This window comes from Astyanax mexicanus, chromosome 2 (assembly GCF_023375975.1).
Source record: "Astyanax mexicanus isolate ESR-SI-001 chromosome 2, AstMex3_surface, whole genome shotgun sequence".
Taxonomy (NCBI): Eukaryota; Metazoa; Chordata; class Actinopteri; order Characiformes; family Acestrorhamphidae; genus Astyanax; species Astyanax mexicanus.
In genome coordinates this window covers 51,046,799-51,063,674 of record NC_064409.1, presented here as the reverse complement: position 1 = coordinate 51,063,674, position 16,876 = coordinate 51,046,799, and the positions used below count along the sequence as shown (strand labels likewise).

Here is a 16,876-nt window from a genome sequence, read left to right as displayed (position 1 = left end):
ATGTTATTGAATTGAATAACATACAGATGCAGGTTACATTTATGAATGTGTGAAGATAGCAAAATCTTATCTGAGAAAAATGTATATTAATTATTTTTTATTTTTTATTCTGTCCAACTAAATGTCTTGACAGGTCTTTTTTGGATTATACTAGCCTATTCTTGCAGTCACATGGCCTAAGAAATAGGGATCCTTTTACTGCTGTAATGCAGAAACTGATATAAATCATCAGATGATACTCTGGAAAATAATGAGAACGTGTTTAGAGAACAGAATTTTCCTGTACCTGGATGACGAGTGCAGCTTGTCTCTGGTTAATGAAGAGCTTCCTCTCCAGCAGGGCTCTGAATTTTCTCTGTAGCATCACAATCCTCCTTAGGACTTCTTGATGGAGTAGGTCTTGCAACCTCTGCCTCTGCACCTCCCGCAGAAATACCTTGGGAGATAAAAATAAAGAGAAGATCAGACAGTTTCAGATGTTTCAAGTATTAGCTTAAAAATTACTCTAAAAGAAAAAATGACTCCAATACACAATATCACTTTTAGTTTTAAATATATTTCAAGAACAAGAACTACAGGAATTTATATGTATTAAAAAAACAGCACATTGTGAATTGATATTGTATATATTGTTTAATTGAATACAAGTCAAATTAAAACAGCAGAAACAATAAGAGGCAGTACCATGGTTTTGCCCACTTGATATCCATCTGGGTCAAGGTCAGCTCTCTTCAGGAACTCCCGAATGCCAGCCTGACTGGCACCCGTGCCATCTGGCAGCAGCACGTGGAAATGATGAGCAAAGTCCTACAGAGACAGGCAAAGAAATATTCAGCACAGCCAGTGTTTGGGAGAGCCAGAATTCCAAAAGAAATATATTCGCTTACAGGATACTTCTATCATGCCCCTTTGTTAGAACGTGTGCGTCTGTGTCATACCTGAAAGGTATACTTCACACTGTATCCTGACTGTCGTATTCTCACTGTCTCCAGCATACCAGTGTACCGCAGCTGCCTCAGTACCAGTGCATCATTAAAGCGTAGAGGAAGCTGAGAGACACAGAGAGAGACAGCAAAAGAGAGAGAGACAGAGAAAGAGTGTTTTCCAAAATTTCACTGTGACATCAAACAATCGTGTTTTTATTAGCATTAAAAATCCAAGTCATGCAGTACCTTTTCTGCATTTGAGCGAATGCATTTCACAAAATAGGGCTCTGACTGGCCCAGGGTTTCCATCAGCTTGTTAAGAGAGGCCTGCAACACAAATTATAAAAATAAAAGCAAAAAAAATTAAACATTGTTTTTGTGTTTTTACTGACCAGGGACTTGAATTTGCTCTTAGATCCTCTGATGCAAGGAATACAAAGTGCTGACCTAGGATGACTCTATTTCTCTCCATATCCTAATGCATTATACTAATTAGGGTTAGGCTAATGTGTATGGCCTGACCTGAAACTGTGCACTGATGCTGGGAGGCTTCTTCTTCTTGTGCAGGTGGAGGAGGGATTTAGTTATGCGGTCATGAAGTGTCAAGCTGCTCAGGTGCTTCAGGGACTTCACATCGAGCAGATGCTGCACACACAGAGAATGAAAATAAATAAACCAACAAACAAATGCATGTGAAGTGCATCTGAAATATCTCAGACACTTGATATTCAGCACAGCATAAACTTATGGTGTTTACATTCCAAATTAATGAAGGAAAAATGTTTGGAGAATCCAAATCACACATGCAGGAGATGTCCATGTCAGACATGTTCTCTGATTCACTGTAAATTCTCCAGAAATGTATCTGTTCTATTTATAGAGGCTAGTAGGATAAAGTGTGGGTAATGTCCAGTACAACCGATAAAGAAATTTGTGTTCACACGTAGGGAATTTAGATTGATGTCTAACATAGTTACAACTCTGGAAAAAATTAAGAAACCACTTTAGTTTCTGAATCAGTTTCTCTGATTTTGCTATTTATAGGTATATGTTTGAGTAAAATGAACATTGTTGTTTTATTCTATAAACTACGGACAACATTTCTCCCAAACTCCAAATAAAATATTGTCGTTTAGAGCATTTATTTGCAGAAAATGAGAAATGGCTGAAATAACAAAAAAGATGCAGAGCTTTCAGACCTCAAATAATGCAAAGAAAACAAGTTCATATTCATACAGTTTTCAAAGCATGTTCTCCTCCAGCCGTCTTACACACTGCTTTTGGATAACTTTATTCCACTCCTGGTGCAAAAATTCAAGCAGTACAGCTTGGTTTGATGGCTTGTGATCATCCATCCATTTCCAGAGCTGTATTTATGTGGATGAAAAAATATGTGATAAAAGATTTAATAATGAGGTGTTTCAAGACTGAAGCATTACCTTCGGAAGGGAAGGCTTGGCTTTGTAGTTCTTGTTCCTCCTATAAAAATCAGGGTCAGATAACAATGATTAAAATTACATATATGTAATATACGTCTTACAACATAAAGTCAAATTGTGACTCACATCAGAATGCCCTGCGCTCTCTCCAGCAGTCTACTGCTCATGGCATTGACAAATATACCGTCCTCTTCATGGGCGGAGCCAGTGGTGGCCAGACGACCAGGCCTTGAACTACGCCCATTACAACCGGAGAACCCATCTCTGAGATTAGGGAAGAACAGGGCAGGAAAAAGAGGGAATTATTGGTAAATAAGAGTGCACTAGTTATTATCAAGCATTCAATAGCAGTAAAAGAGCTCTGTGTACTGACTTACCTGGTTGATTTCTCATTGAGGGTGTTGGTGCCCTGTAAGTCTGAGAGAGGGCTGCGTGGATTCCTCCTTGTGATGCACGAATCTGTTTTAAGAGCATCTTCATTCAGAGCATGTCAGTACCAACTTAACTACTTGACTTAAGATATCAAATTCAGCTGATACCGCATCTCAAGTCAATATTAAGTAAATTTTATTTATGTAGCCACCAACCGACACCAACTACTTAAACACAATAAACTCAATATTTAAGTACACAGATGAAGCTAAGGCCTAAAACTGAAACATACTGCAGAGTCCAGCTGTCTGGAGGAAATAGTTTCAGACAGTGCATGACCCTAGAGTTTTTAGGGGGTGATCTGCATTGTGTCCATTGCCATATGACATGCAAGCTATTTCCTGTGAAAAATAAGTGCCTAGATTCAGCAGCACATACACTGCAGAAATTCTTTCTTTCTAACACAATGTGGCCAGAGATAAATGTCAGATTCTCCACTAACTGTGGAACTTTGTTTCTTTTTTTTTGCACAGTACTGGCAGCCATGTACTGCAGCTGTCACAAAACAACAGGCAAGAAAAGGAAATGAAAAAAAGGGGGAGGTTAAGTGTGTTTAAGACCCTGACCCAGTTCACAACAACAGTTAATACAAATAGCATGTTGGCAGATTAACAATAGTTTCATAATTAAAGCCATTCTCAGGAAACAACAGTGGTGCGCAATGAGAAGCATATTAGATAAAGAGATAAATTATTTTGTAAATGTTTGTCCCATTGTGTGAATTTCTGCAAATGATACTAAAAGGAGCATCAGTTTTATTAAATGTCATTGATACTATTAATTCTAGTTCACACTGGTGGATCAACAATTATGAATATAGAAATTTAATGATGACTGCAGACTTACTGTATTTGTCATCTTTGCATCTTTGAAGGATCTCAAGGCTTCTCTGGTGCACAGGGTGATGCAGGAAGCTAAAGCTATCCACACTTTTAATAACTGTACACTGCACTGCAGAGTCAGAACCTAGCAAGAGAAAGGAAAAAAAAAGAAAGAGGAAAAAAAAGTCGTTAATAGTTACATACTGGGCATAATACTGGGCACCTCCTACATAATGAGATATTTGACACTTTTAGGCTACAGTAAGTACAGCATTATTATGGAAGCTACGTATTTTCTCTGTGAGCCATAAGCGCAGGTGACACAGCGCATCCATAATTATCTTGCTTTGCTGTTCTTTACATATTTAAACAGTTCAGAACGTTCTTGCAGTCTCCGTGCCCATGAATAATGCAACAGAACCGCGTCGAGGGTCATGCAGTGATGCTCACGTAATGATGAAGAGCATTTGGGAGGACGTGTTACGTGGAAGAATTGGTTCCTTGCTGACGCTATGGGAGCTAGTACTGCATTAGAGCTTCTATTTTTGCCAGTCAGCATCAGCAAGCATGTGTTGTAGTTGTGAGCATGGAAATGCGAGAAAAAAAAGCATGCTGCAGGCTCCATTTTACTGATCAGTGTGCATCTGTAACAACATGAACAGTGTCTGTGAGTGTGTCTGTCCCTGTATGGACTCACCACTCTTCTTTTCCCTGTGCCATTTGCCAGCTCCTCTAAATGCCACCACTGCTCTGAAGTAGGCTCTGAGCACAGCCCAGCGGAAGGTGGCCACGGGGTCGATACCCATCAGGCCGCAGATAAAGGCGCTTTTACTGCTCTTCAGCAGAGCCACGATGTCCGGACGCATGTGGTCTGTGTTCTTCTCCCTGAAGTCCTGCACAGGAAGAAAAGGAAACAAAAGAAAGACAGAGATTAGATTACCAGTTCTCAAAGGACTCCCCTTTGCACCTCTGTAATTGCACACATTTTGCTGCTCTCTGCAGATAAAAGCTAGGATAAATCTGCTGGGATAAATGTAAAAAAAAGTATTTTTTTCGCACTATAGGGCTCACCATCTTATAAGGCACCCTATTAATAAACATCTATTTTCTGGTCTATTTTCATACATAAAGTGAACCAGATTATATTACCAGTTGCTATTTATGCAACACAAGTAAGGAACAGGGGTGTTGCCATGTTTTCCTTCCAATTCAGCAGGTCTTGCCGTTGGGATCTATAAAGCTAAGCTAAGCTAAGTAAACAAAACTGTAATTCTTAAGAAATATATATTTTTAAGTCAAACAAGTGCTGGATAATAATCTACACAGATTTGTCTCCTAACAAAAACTGCTGTTTATTTGGTGTCTAAACCACTTAATTACAGTAATTTCCAGATTTACCAGATTTCCAGATATCCACTAAGGCTGGATGTAGTAGCAGTAGCAGCTAACCGCTAGAGCTTGCCACGGTTACCAGCTAATGCCGCCCGACAGCTTTACACTGAGAAACCCTGAGTGTTCTGGGAAGATAGGGTGATTCATTCGTAGCTAGCAGGTCATCCCACATAGCTTGTTTTAACACGGTAATCATGCAGGCTACTGTCTACTGTCTGTGACTGAAAGAGCGAGTGCTTAGTGTGGTTAGCGGGTAATGCTAATGCTGTTGCAACAGTGCTAGCTGGGGTTAGCAGCAGGCTTCAGGTCGATAATACTCACCTCTGAACGGCTAAAAATTTAGTGTCTAGCGGGTAATGCTAATGCTGCTCCAGCAATGCTAGTCAGGGTTAGCTGCAGGCTACAGGCCGATAATTCTCACCTCTGGTCGGCAAAAGATCTAGCACTTAGTGCAGTTAGCAGCTAATGCTAATACTGCTCCAGCCTCGGTGCTGGAGAAACTTTACTTCCTTACAACCTGACTGGTAGAACTCATACATAAGCTGCACCAAATTATAAGGAGCATTGACGATTTTTGGGAAAATGAAAGGATTTAAGGTGCGACTTATAGTGTAAAAGATATGGTAATTCACTGATGTAAAACTAACACACAAATACAATGACATACAATACATATTAACCAAAGTATTGGGACACCTGTTCTTTCATTGTTGTTTGTCCTGCTTTTGTTGGAGTAACTTCTGTCCAATTAAGACTTTTTACTAGATTTCATACTAAAGCATTGCTGTGAGGATCTGATTGCATTCCGAGAAATCCTAAAACTACTGGATGGAGCACCATCATTCCAGAGTACACAGTTCAACCACTGCTCCACAGCTCAACACTGGGGGACTTTATATCCCTCTATCTCATGCCTGTTTGATAGTTTCATGTCTATCAGCTCTAATGAGTCCTATTGTCTTATTGTGTTGACAATACGTCTTTACAGCGACTAGACAAGCTGTGTGTTTGCACTGATACATCTGTGTCTGCAATTGGTGAAACTTAAAGCAGTTGAATGCATTCATTAGATGGGGTGTCCACAAACATTTGGACATAATGTGTTTGTCAACGTTGATAAAGGCTGAACTGGATTAAGAGCTGTGCTTTAATCCTCATTCTCCTTTTGGCTTTATATACAACATCTGTGTCCATGGCTAATACTCAATGCTTATGACACATCTGGCATACAACTCCCCAGCAATGACAAACAAATCAAACAAACAATAAAATATAGGAAACTGGAATATTAATTAGCGCCAGCACATAGATATATTGGCCCCAGCAGGGGAGCTCAGCGTCTTTGGGTGTATGTGTGTGTGTGTGTGTGTTTGTGTAAGAATGTGTGCGCATTATGCAGACGTGAAGTAGGTGTTGGTAGGAAAGGGGGGTAGCCCATGAATTAGACCCCCCTCTGCCAAACATGTGCTTCAAATAAAATCGCAGCTAGTGGCAAATCCAACCAATCAGATTAGAAGACAGAATTAGGTCAGTGGATCTGGTATGTGCATGTGTATGTGTGTGTTTCTGTTTCATCTGTTTCCTACATACACATGCTAACGCGCATACACACAAACACACACATCCACACACACACACAATCACAAGCTCAAATCATACATGTTTAAATCATACATTGCCCCACTAAGACAAACCTGTTTATAGTAATTACGATTATGAATACAGTTTGCCAGTAAACCAGCATGCATTGCGGATCAGCAAAGCCTCACCTTGACGCTGTATTTGACCTTGCCAGCGTAGTGATGTATGATGAATGCTGGCTCCATGACTGCAGGAAACTCAATGTAGCTGTTCCCATCATGCTGCCTTTTAAACTTATCCAGCAAGGTCTGGTTAGAAGCCTGTGGGAAGCTATGAAGACAAAAGAATTATCAACATACAATACAGACTCATCCATTTATTTTAGATTTAAGTGTATTTTAATGCTGATCTGATATATTTTTCAGGTGTTCATGTTGATATGATCATGCACAAAGAATAAAACTAAGCTAGGTGTGTGTGCTGAGACTGGCTCCAATTTTGTTCTTGCCTCTACTAGTGATCTTTGTCTCTGTCTGCTCAGAATAGCACAGCTAGGAGAAAACGCTAATTGAAAAATAAAGCTTCAGCTTTCACCACAATGTCACCACAGAGATAAATGAGCTGTGCAATAATGTTATATCCCATGTGTTACAGTTACTGTTATATGGCTCTACTACAGCACCTAATCCAAGATTAATAGTTTTTTTCACTGCACTGCATTAAACTAAATCAACTTTTACTTTTTGCTTTTCCATTATGCAAATTTAGTACCTGCCACCTGGAACTGGGTAGTTTTTTTGGACCTGCCCACACAGTATTCCAAGCAAGCTGAGTACAGACTAAAATGTGTGTAAACCTTGCAGAGAGCTGATTGGCCAGAGTGAAAAGTCACTCACACAGTCTCCACCCTCTTCCACAGTCTCCATTAAAAGGTATCAAAAAGTCCCCATTTAGTGAAAACGTGCCTTAAGCTTTATGAATAAGTTATAGACTTACTTGCACTCCTCATCCAGCAGGTGGAGCAGAGCTGTGGGCTTCTTGCTGATGAGGTTGATGCAGCTTGTGTTATCAATGTAGTCAATCATGTGCCAACTGATGCCTTCCGCACGGTACTCTTCCTGTGCACACAAAATAAAGCACAGGTGTCAATCTGCGCTCAAAACACTCTTTAAAATAAAGCTCTATAGAGCTGAAATGTGTTATATCTGTAGTTGATCAAAGCCACAATACATGACACAACACATGGTTTGATTTGCAACTTTAATTATCCAACATTGTAGATTTTGCAACTGTGTTGATTTTCATGAGTAAGAGCTTTAATTCCCCTTATAAAATAGGTAAATTAGGTCTTGCATAACGTCTCACCAAAGAGAGTGTGTCACAGTTTATTTATTTGGAAATAAGTAGGCCTTAATGAAGTTGTTAATAAAAGGCTTCTACCGGTTAAACTTCATATAATAATACAAAAGAAAAGCAAAACATATCCCTCAAAGCACAGGCCTTTCAACCCTGGTGCTTGAGTACCACCTGACCTGCATATTTAGCATTTTTCTTCTCTATTCACTTCAGTTCAGGAAAGGCTTGTTAATTAGATGGATCAGGAGTGTTGGGAAGATGGAAAACATTAAAATATGCAGGACAGGGGGGTCACTACTGCCTTAGAATTGTTGAACACACTGCTCATTAGTGTGCATTCAAGACTGACATATGACCCCCGTTCTGATGAGCTGCCCTGTATTGTACATTTAAGATGTGTTGCAGAACATCCCATTAAACAGCTTACCCAAACTGGTGCACTGTAAGCCCGGATAAGTTGAATTTACTTAAAAGAATTGGGGAAACCGGTTGCCTTAAAAAAGTTAAGTAATGGGTAATGAAAACTTAAGTTAGCATAACTTAGAACATCAGGTAATGACAACTAAAGGGGAAGTTGATTTAACTTTTTTATTTTTGTTATACTGTAAGACTCGATTAGTTGAGTTTACTTAACTTTTTTAAGGCAGCCGGTTTGCACAATTTTTTAAAGTAATGGGGAATGAAAACTTGAGAGGGAACTTGGTTTATTTCTAAGGTAGCCCAGGGGGAATTACTACACACTGATGGTGAGTGTCAGAAACTGTTGGACACACCCAGTATGCAAACAGATTGTGACAGAAGCCAATGGAAAAGAAGCTGTTAATGGCAACAGACTAAACTCAGTTACTATAAGTTGGTTTAACTTAAAAGATCTCAGTTTAAATGTTTGTGCCCACAATTGTTTAACTAACTCAAAATAGCTGAGCATTGTTTAGAAATATCCAATTTTATATAAAATGGACCTAAACCATTTGAGTTCAAACGACTTCTGGGTTTACAGTGTAGGGGGCTGTAGACCGATCTATAACTAAGACAGACAGGACCTACAGTTGTAGTTATCTGAGTGGATGAGCAGAACATAGGCTGCTGTGAGACTCCGCAGGTGATTCTCCTCACAGTTTAGCAGCTTTGCAGCCCCTGCCAATCAGACCTTAAGACCACGAGGCAAGTGAAACCAGGAAACGTGATCACAGTAACATCCGGTACACTAAATATTCTATTAAACTCTAATTTCTTATCAAACTGGACAAGGTTTTAAACAGCTCTTTAACTAATCCGTTTACATACAATGCAACAATGACTGCTGTTACTAGATAATAGTGTTTATACCACAAACACGTTCTTCCGAGGCATTCCAGGTTTCTGAAAAGATGCAGAGTAAATAGGAGGTACCCTCTGTGTGTGTGATCGCAGCAACTCTCAGCGTGTCAGTCTATTGGTAATGCTCTGCAGTGGAGCGTGGAAAAAAAGACCAAATTAAGGAGCGATTGGCACTGGGAGGGTAAACACTGGACTAAGGCCCTGCAGCCTGAGGCAGGGAGTTCTGTGTATTTGCTTTGGCGACTGCTCAAAGGATACACACCGCTTTAGATAAGAGAGAGTATGTGTTTATGTGTGTGTGTGTGTGTTTGAGAGAGAGAGAGAGAGAGAGAGACAGAGAGAAAGAGAGATCGAGAGAATGAAGGAGAAACAAACAAAAAAAATGACTCTTCTGCATATATGTTCACTGAAATCGTATTAAACACTCTGTTGTGCTCCTTGAGAACAAATCCTTCAAGAGTACCACTGTGACATTAGGTTTATAAATAATATTAGATATCACACATATATTAGTGACACCGACGTGTGATACAGGAGTGCACAAACATATTAATATTCATATTAATACAGAAAGAAGAGGTTAGGAGAGTGTCAAGCCAAACCACAGACAAAGTTTCGATTTGATGTTACTCACAGAGGGATTTTTGCAGTAGGAGTCTAGCACAGAATTAGTGGTCCCTGTACCACTACAACATTTTCCCATTGAATTAAATGTCAAAACTAACATCATTCATTATTTGGGTGGATGGAAAACTGCCCTGTAAGAATGTGTCAGTTAGAAGTGCCCATACCCCATTTTTTTGTGGCCTTTCACCAAGGTTCACCTACACCTTTTGAGAAGGATCATGTACCAAAAAACTTTTATCCCCTAAAGCACAGGCTTCACAATCTCGATCCTGGAGAACCACCTGCCCTGCATATTTTGCATTATCCTGCCCAAACACAAACACTTCAGGTCAGTATGACATTTTATTAAAATGGATTAGAAGTGTTGGGGACAAGGCAAACACGAAACTGTGCAAGGCAGTGGGAGGGAGTTAAAACGGGGCAAAAAACAATATAATGTTAATATGCCCTTAAAACTGATTGCTATGTATGGAGAGGACCAACAAATCTGTGTGTGGAGGCAGAGTAGTCAGTATCAAGATCAACAGCTTGTTGGAATGTGTCACAAATCCAAAAAGCTTAGTGTCATGGTGTGCAATTTCGTACAATGCCAGATCTGATAATGAAGATCTCGTCTTTATTACAGGCACTTTAACAGCCCAATGTTATGCTAACAAGTTTCTGCAGGCAGGAGTTCCTGGCCCTACATTTTCTGGCCGCACACTTCAATGTGCTATTTCAACAGGACAATGCTCATCCCCATACTGCTGCTGTCTTAAAAGCTTACAGACACAAACATTATATCAGTAAAAATGCGTTGCCAGACCTTTCTCTTGAAAATGCATTATTAACACTTCACCCTGACCACAAAATCTGGGACATGTGGCATGTTGAGTTACCCACGTGTTACACACATTTCTGTATCTGCAGCTCATAAATATTGCCCATATGTGTCTAATTGTTATCATTTAGTGTTATTGGTAACCTTCATTTTCCTTTTAAATAGCATTGCAATCTTCTTCTTTCTGTCAGCAACTAGTTTTTTTTACTATTGGCTTGACTATCAGTGTACATGTTGTATTTGTTATATCACAAAAAAAAAATCAGTTTAGAATAGTTAGTTTAATCTTACATGTCTATTGATAATGCTCTACAGTGGAGTATAAATACGTTTACAAATAATTATAAGTTAAGTTTCATCTAACAGTTTCCATATATGATTTGTGAAACCTTAACAATGTATCCATTCTACAATAAACTAAAATAATGTACTTTTTAAATGTCTCAGGTTGTCAGAACTAAAACATTCACAATGTTATTAGTGCAGATTCTCTAAAAAAGGTACGTTTAACCTATAATGACTACATTATTCTCATAATTAACATCAGTTTCAAGTGCCCTAAAATAGAACTTTGTGGGACTTGTGGGTTAAGAACGATATATGCTTAACTAATAGCATCAATAACAAAATATTAAACATAAAGTTTGAGGGATTAAGCAAGTTTCCTCTGCTTGAATAAACTTTCAGTGAGTCTTGTTTTCCCTTTTGCAGGTGTGGTGGCAGCAGAGGAAACTGATCTTAGCTCACAGCACAGGGGAAATCATGCCATTTGTGGCTGGCAATGCAGCATCATGGCTTAATGACAACACTGCTGGAAGAATGAGTGATCCAATTTGACAGTTTGACAGAAACCACACAAACATGTCACTCCCCCCACACACAAACTCCTTTTAACCACAGGCTGCAGCTCACAGGACAATAGACTGCTCTCTCTGTGCCTTCAGCTCTATTATGCAGGATTTGTGTGTATAGGGTAGTTAATAGCTTCTTAAATCTGTGGGCTGAAGGCAAAAGTGATATGAGTGTGATCTGATTAAAGTCTCCGCATTCATTTATGCTTCATTTAACCACTGACGCTAATGCAGCAAAGCTAGAGCAAAACAGCCAAAACAGGCAATGATGTCACTGACATCATCGTAATCTAATCACATGGTGTATGTTACAGCTGTATAATGTGTAAGAAATATCATGTTTTGATTCTACTGATACATATTGTGTTTAAAATACATTAAAAGACACACAGGCAAAACCTGAGAAACACTGAGAAGCAAAACACCTTGCATTACCATAAGTTTTCAGTGATATGATATTGTTCAATTTTCATCTACACTCTACACATAAAGGTACTTCCAATTGTTCTTTAAATGATGCCAATAAAGGGCCATGTTTGATAAAAAAAACAAAAACAAGAATAGATATGTAAATGTGAATCACCTTTAAATTGGTAAAGAACAATTTATCAGCAATTTACATTTAGATCACAGATTTTACTCGTCACTAACAACCAGAATCTTGCAACTCACAATAATAATGTGACTCACTTATTGCAATAGCAATATCTCTAGAAATGAAAGCAATAAAGTGTGGTGCGGTGACCTAAAACTTGAACTATAAATCAACGAGTGTTCCTTGAGAAAAATGTAACATTTTTACTTTATCATGGAAAAACTTTGAAATCACATTCACATTCAATGCAAAAGACCCCACATGCATACCTTGCAGGTCAGTGCAGCATTATTTAGTTTCAATAGCACATCCGTGTATAATAGGATTTCATGTAGTAGTAGTAATATTAGAGTAGAATTGCAATAATTCATGATACTATCGTATAAAAAAAAATTATATTAATAGTAGAAAGGCAGAAATCTTTTGACAAAATACAAAAATAATGATTAAAAACAATACACTGGGCAAGGGTTTTTTAAACGCTCTAGAAATGAAATCATTAAAGTGTGGTGGTGACCTAAAACTTGAACTATAAATCAATGAGTAGTCCTCCAGGAAAATATAGCAGTCTGACTTCATCGTGGAAAAACACACTGTATTAGGTGTGGCTTCATATTTAATACGCTTAATAAAGAAAACTGAGGACTTAATGGATGCACCACAGCATTTATTTGGACAAAGCAACAGTTTTTTCACACTAAATGAGAGAAGTCAATGTTTGTACTTGGTGCACATAAACATTTACAAGAACTACTGCAGTAATAAAGCATGAAGTACAGAAAAAAGCAGGTCGACACAGGCCTACTGTTCATGGAATTACAAAGAATTTAAAATGAAAGCCATCAGATCTAGCTGACGCAATAAACTGCACGTAACAGCACAGTTCCACGGGGTGGGTGCAATGAGTGCACTGTTTACAAACTCACCAGCACGAAGACAGGAAGAAAAACAGGGAAAAACTAACAATGCTATAAGTGGCATGTCAAAGCTTAGTGTCGGAGTGCTTGGGACAGATAAGAATAACGAAGATAATATTAAAAAATTTTAATCATGAGGACCAAAACAGTCAAAACTGCCATGATGGCAGGTTTTCATTCAGATCACTTTGGGGTTACTTCAGTAACTAACATTTCTTTGGTTGCTCCAGGATGTAAAATGATCACAGCATATCTAGCTGATATAAGTAGGGCCATACCAGAAACAATTTCTTGACATCAGAAACAGACAAGAGAATATTGTTGGAATGTAACCTCAAGTGACCAATCTTTAAAAACCTTGGCTGTGTAGCAGCTACCACCATTAAAAAGAATTGTAAAGAAAAAGCAGATTAGCAACAAAGAAAACGCTACTGTAGCCACAGGTTGTAGTTTAAGGTATGACACTGATATGTCTGAGATGACCTCAAACTTTACTTCAGTAGTCCCACAGGTCATTGTTTGCTTCTGATCTCCTGCAGCTATTAAATTTATTTTGGTCTCGTTCACTTTGCGCCGTAGGCCACTGCAGTAGGAAAGCTCGCAGACAGATTGCCTCAGAGAGAGAGGGTATATAGCTAACCCTAGCATGGTGTTAGAAATACCAGCAGGACACAGACAGCACATGGTTTCCTGGCCCTGCTTTCCATTAATTACAGACCCACGGCATGATGCCCCAAACAGAGTAAGAGACAGAGAGAAAGAGGGGCCACACACCTGCTCTAGTTTAAAGATGTGCTGGTTGAAGTAGTGCTGCAGTCTCTCGTTGGCAAAGTTGATGCAGAACTGCTCAAAGCTGTTGTTTTCGTAGTCCTCAAAGCCAAAGATATCCAGCACCCCGATGGACAGGATCTGAAAGAGAAACCAAACATAAATGTCATTAAATCAGAAACAACTGATTTACAACAAATAATTAATATTACCTTTCTATTACAGCTTTCCAGCTTCATGATACAATTACAAAACAATCAGAGATTATTCTAAACAATGATGAAACAATTCTAAACAAACTACTGCCTGCATTTACAACCAAGTTCACTTTTGAAAAAAATCTGATACAATATTTCTATACACACATGCCAAAAAATATCTAGGAAAGCAGTACATAAACTAATCATATAGTGTTACTTCAGGGGATAGCTTGGTAACATCCATCCCTGTACAAGTTGTGAGGTGTTATCTTGTTACTGAGATTGAACACTGGACAACACACTTACTGAAAGGTACAATTGTTATAATTTATGATACTATCATATAAAACATCTATATGAATATTACAAATGTTTAACCTTAATAAAGTTTCTTTCAAATATAGCAACCTTAATTCAATATAAGTATGTGAACTACTTGAAAGAGAAGTCAAGACAATTAGACAGACTGATGTAATGCTAATTTTCCACAAACGACACAAACCACGTCTACGCCTTTCCTTGTAAAAAAGGAAATTACACAAAAGAAATCATAAGGCTGACCTCTGTAATGTAAATACAGAAACAAAAGCAGGCATAATACCCACCCCACAGACAGACAGACAAACAACCACTAACACCACCCTTACAGGGGAGGAGCAAAGCGATGGTCTAATCCAGTGGATACCCTATGGGCATAGCTTGCCAGCTGCCACAACACACACACACACACACACTAGCATCTGTCTAGGATGAGCTCAAAATTCCCTGGCGTGTGAAACAAAGAAATAGATGGAATAAGAGGTGTTAGAAAGCTCAAAAACAATTTAATCTAATTATTTTCACAAAAGAAAATTAAAGCACTTAAATACTGAACAACTCTGATAGCATTAATGGCAAAAACCTAATTTATCAACAGGAAAAAATTGCCTTTTTGAGTTGAGGTAATGTTGGTGATGATAAAGATGGTGAGCATCTACCACGTGCTCACTATGTCATCTCTTAACATATTACCAGGTCAGTATATTATAAAATTAATTATTATGTTACTATTTAACTAAACTAAAATCAAGTTAATTAAGGATTACCTTGGCAGAGTCTTCCAGGTCTTTGTTGTTGAGAAGTGCGTGGTTAGTGCGAAACACAATCCAGTCAAAAAGAGCACCATAGAGAGATTTAGCCATAGAATCTCTCACTGTCCCAGCCTAGAGGAAGAAAAAGACACATATGTCAGAATGTCAGAATGAAAATAAGATTTGTTTACATTTTTAAAAACATGAATAAATAAATATCCTATCTTACCAATCAATTTTAGGATGTGCAGTCTTTGTTTATTGAATGTATATGATGACTAACAAAGTAAATAAATAAAAGAACAAAATTCAATAAAGCCTGATATATTGAATCGGTTCTGAACCTAATTCAGTAATGTCTAGATTTATTAAAAGAAGTACAATAAACACTGCTAGCACAGACGACCTACAGCATAGAGAAATGATTGGTATTTGAATATTATCTCTTTGCTTTTCTTCTTGTTCTGTGGGTGTTACAACAGGAAACTTAAATATAGGTGTCAAAAACCGCAACATATCTTGGGGTTTCCAGAGAAAGGTCAGTTCTTTGATCTAATTCACACCTCCAGACTGAGACAGAGTATGGAACAGACCCCAGCCGTCTCCAGGAAGCATGGGCAATGGCAAATAACAGAAATAGAGAGATAGATATATCCCAAGAATCTTCACAGAACCACCATGACCATATACTAGCCAGTACAGCAAATGCACCAGAAAGTACTCTAACTCTAACATAATGTAAGGTTTTCTGAAAGCAGTTCTGAGTAAAGGATGTCTATTCTTACAATGTCAGACTCCCAGTCACCAGTGAATTTGATGCTAGAAGCTTTAAGTGCATCCAGACACACAAATCACTTTTTAGACTTCTGATCGATCCATAAAACACAGCCTGTCGAGCAAGTCGATTATTAATTCTCAAGATGCCAAAGTAAAACACACTTCTCTTCTTCATTATCATAGAAGATAAAAGGAGTGATATTAAGATAAAATCAGGATAAAATAATTATAAGCTCACTGATCACTTTTAAAATAAAAATGACCAAACAAAGAAAGTACAGTGCCAAATATATCACAGAAAGAGAGATTTTTTTTAGTTTATTTTTTTGTATAAAATCAGAATAATACTAACCTAATGAAGAATAAAAAATAAAGCAATTAAACAATGGACTGGTCTTAAAGGACTAAGCTTAATCTGGGTCTGGGACACTGGATGGATCATGCAGTTTAATGCTCTGCTTCCCACATGTTTAGAATCATGACTCAGTGAAGCTCAAGCATGAGTAAAAACATGTCTTCTCTCCCTCCTGCATTATTGATTTCTCTCTTATTTTCAGCTGAACTCTGGAAGAGAGATCTACCACATCCACCCACCAACATTACATAAAACTCCCTCTCTATGATTCATTATTTAAAGCTTTTTTAACATTTAAATCGAGATTTAAAAACACTTCAATCAAAAGTTAAGGGCTCTGGATAAACTCACAGAGCCAAAAATGATTCCCTTCAAACATAATGCTGCATGAAGCAAAACACCTAGCAGCAGTAAACTTTTCAGACAGCTCAGAAAACAATTCAGAAAACAACATTGAGAAAAAGACCACCTAAGAAGTAAGTTCAAGCCTAACAGCGACTTACCTAAGGCTTTCATAAACACCTACATTGTGGTCTGTGTACCAGGCTGGTTAATTGTAATGATATGGGCCGCTGTGTAGTGCTAAGCAGAGTAAGGATCTCATTAAGAGCAGAACCACAGAAGCTGCA

General features: G+C 38.3%; 1 protein-coding gene across 9 annotated transcripts in view; it reads right to left on the bottom strand.

Moving 5' to 3' along the window:
• The window catches only part of myo9ab (myosin IXAb), a 115,590-nt gene that overhangs the window by 17,637 nt on the left and 81,077 nt on the right, over nt 1–16,876 (bottom strand). For all 9 annotated transcript variants that reach the window (XM_022672360.2, XM_015604556.3, XM_022672355.2 and 6 more), the window contains 14 exons: nt 15,131–15,247; nt 13,852–13,986; nt 7,588–7,709; nt 6,780–6,921; nt 4,316–4,511; nt 3,644–3,763; nt 2,743–2,824; nt 2,492–2,629; nt 2,366–2,405; nt 1,449–1,571; nt 1,173–1,253; nt 939–1,049; nt 685–807; nt 287–436 (listed from right to left, as the gene is read on the bottom strand). In XM_022672360.2, coding sequence (XP_022528081.2) covers nt 287–436; nt 685–807; nt 939–1,049; nt 1,173–1,253; nt 1,449–1,571; nt 2,366–2,405; nt 2,492–2,629; nt 2,743–2,824; nt 3,644–3,763; nt 4,316–4,511; nt 6,780–6,921; nt 7,588–7,709; nt 13,852–13,986; nt 15,131–15,247 — 1,680 coding nt within the window. The remainder of the gene's footprint in view (nt 1–286; nt 437–684; nt 808–938; nt 1,050–1,172; nt 1,254–1,448; nt 1,572–2,365; nt 2,406–2,491; nt 2,630–2,742; nt 2,825–3,643; nt 3,764–4,315; nt 4,512–6,779; nt 6,922–7,587; nt 7,710–13,851; nt 13,987–15,130; nt 15,248–16,876) is intronic.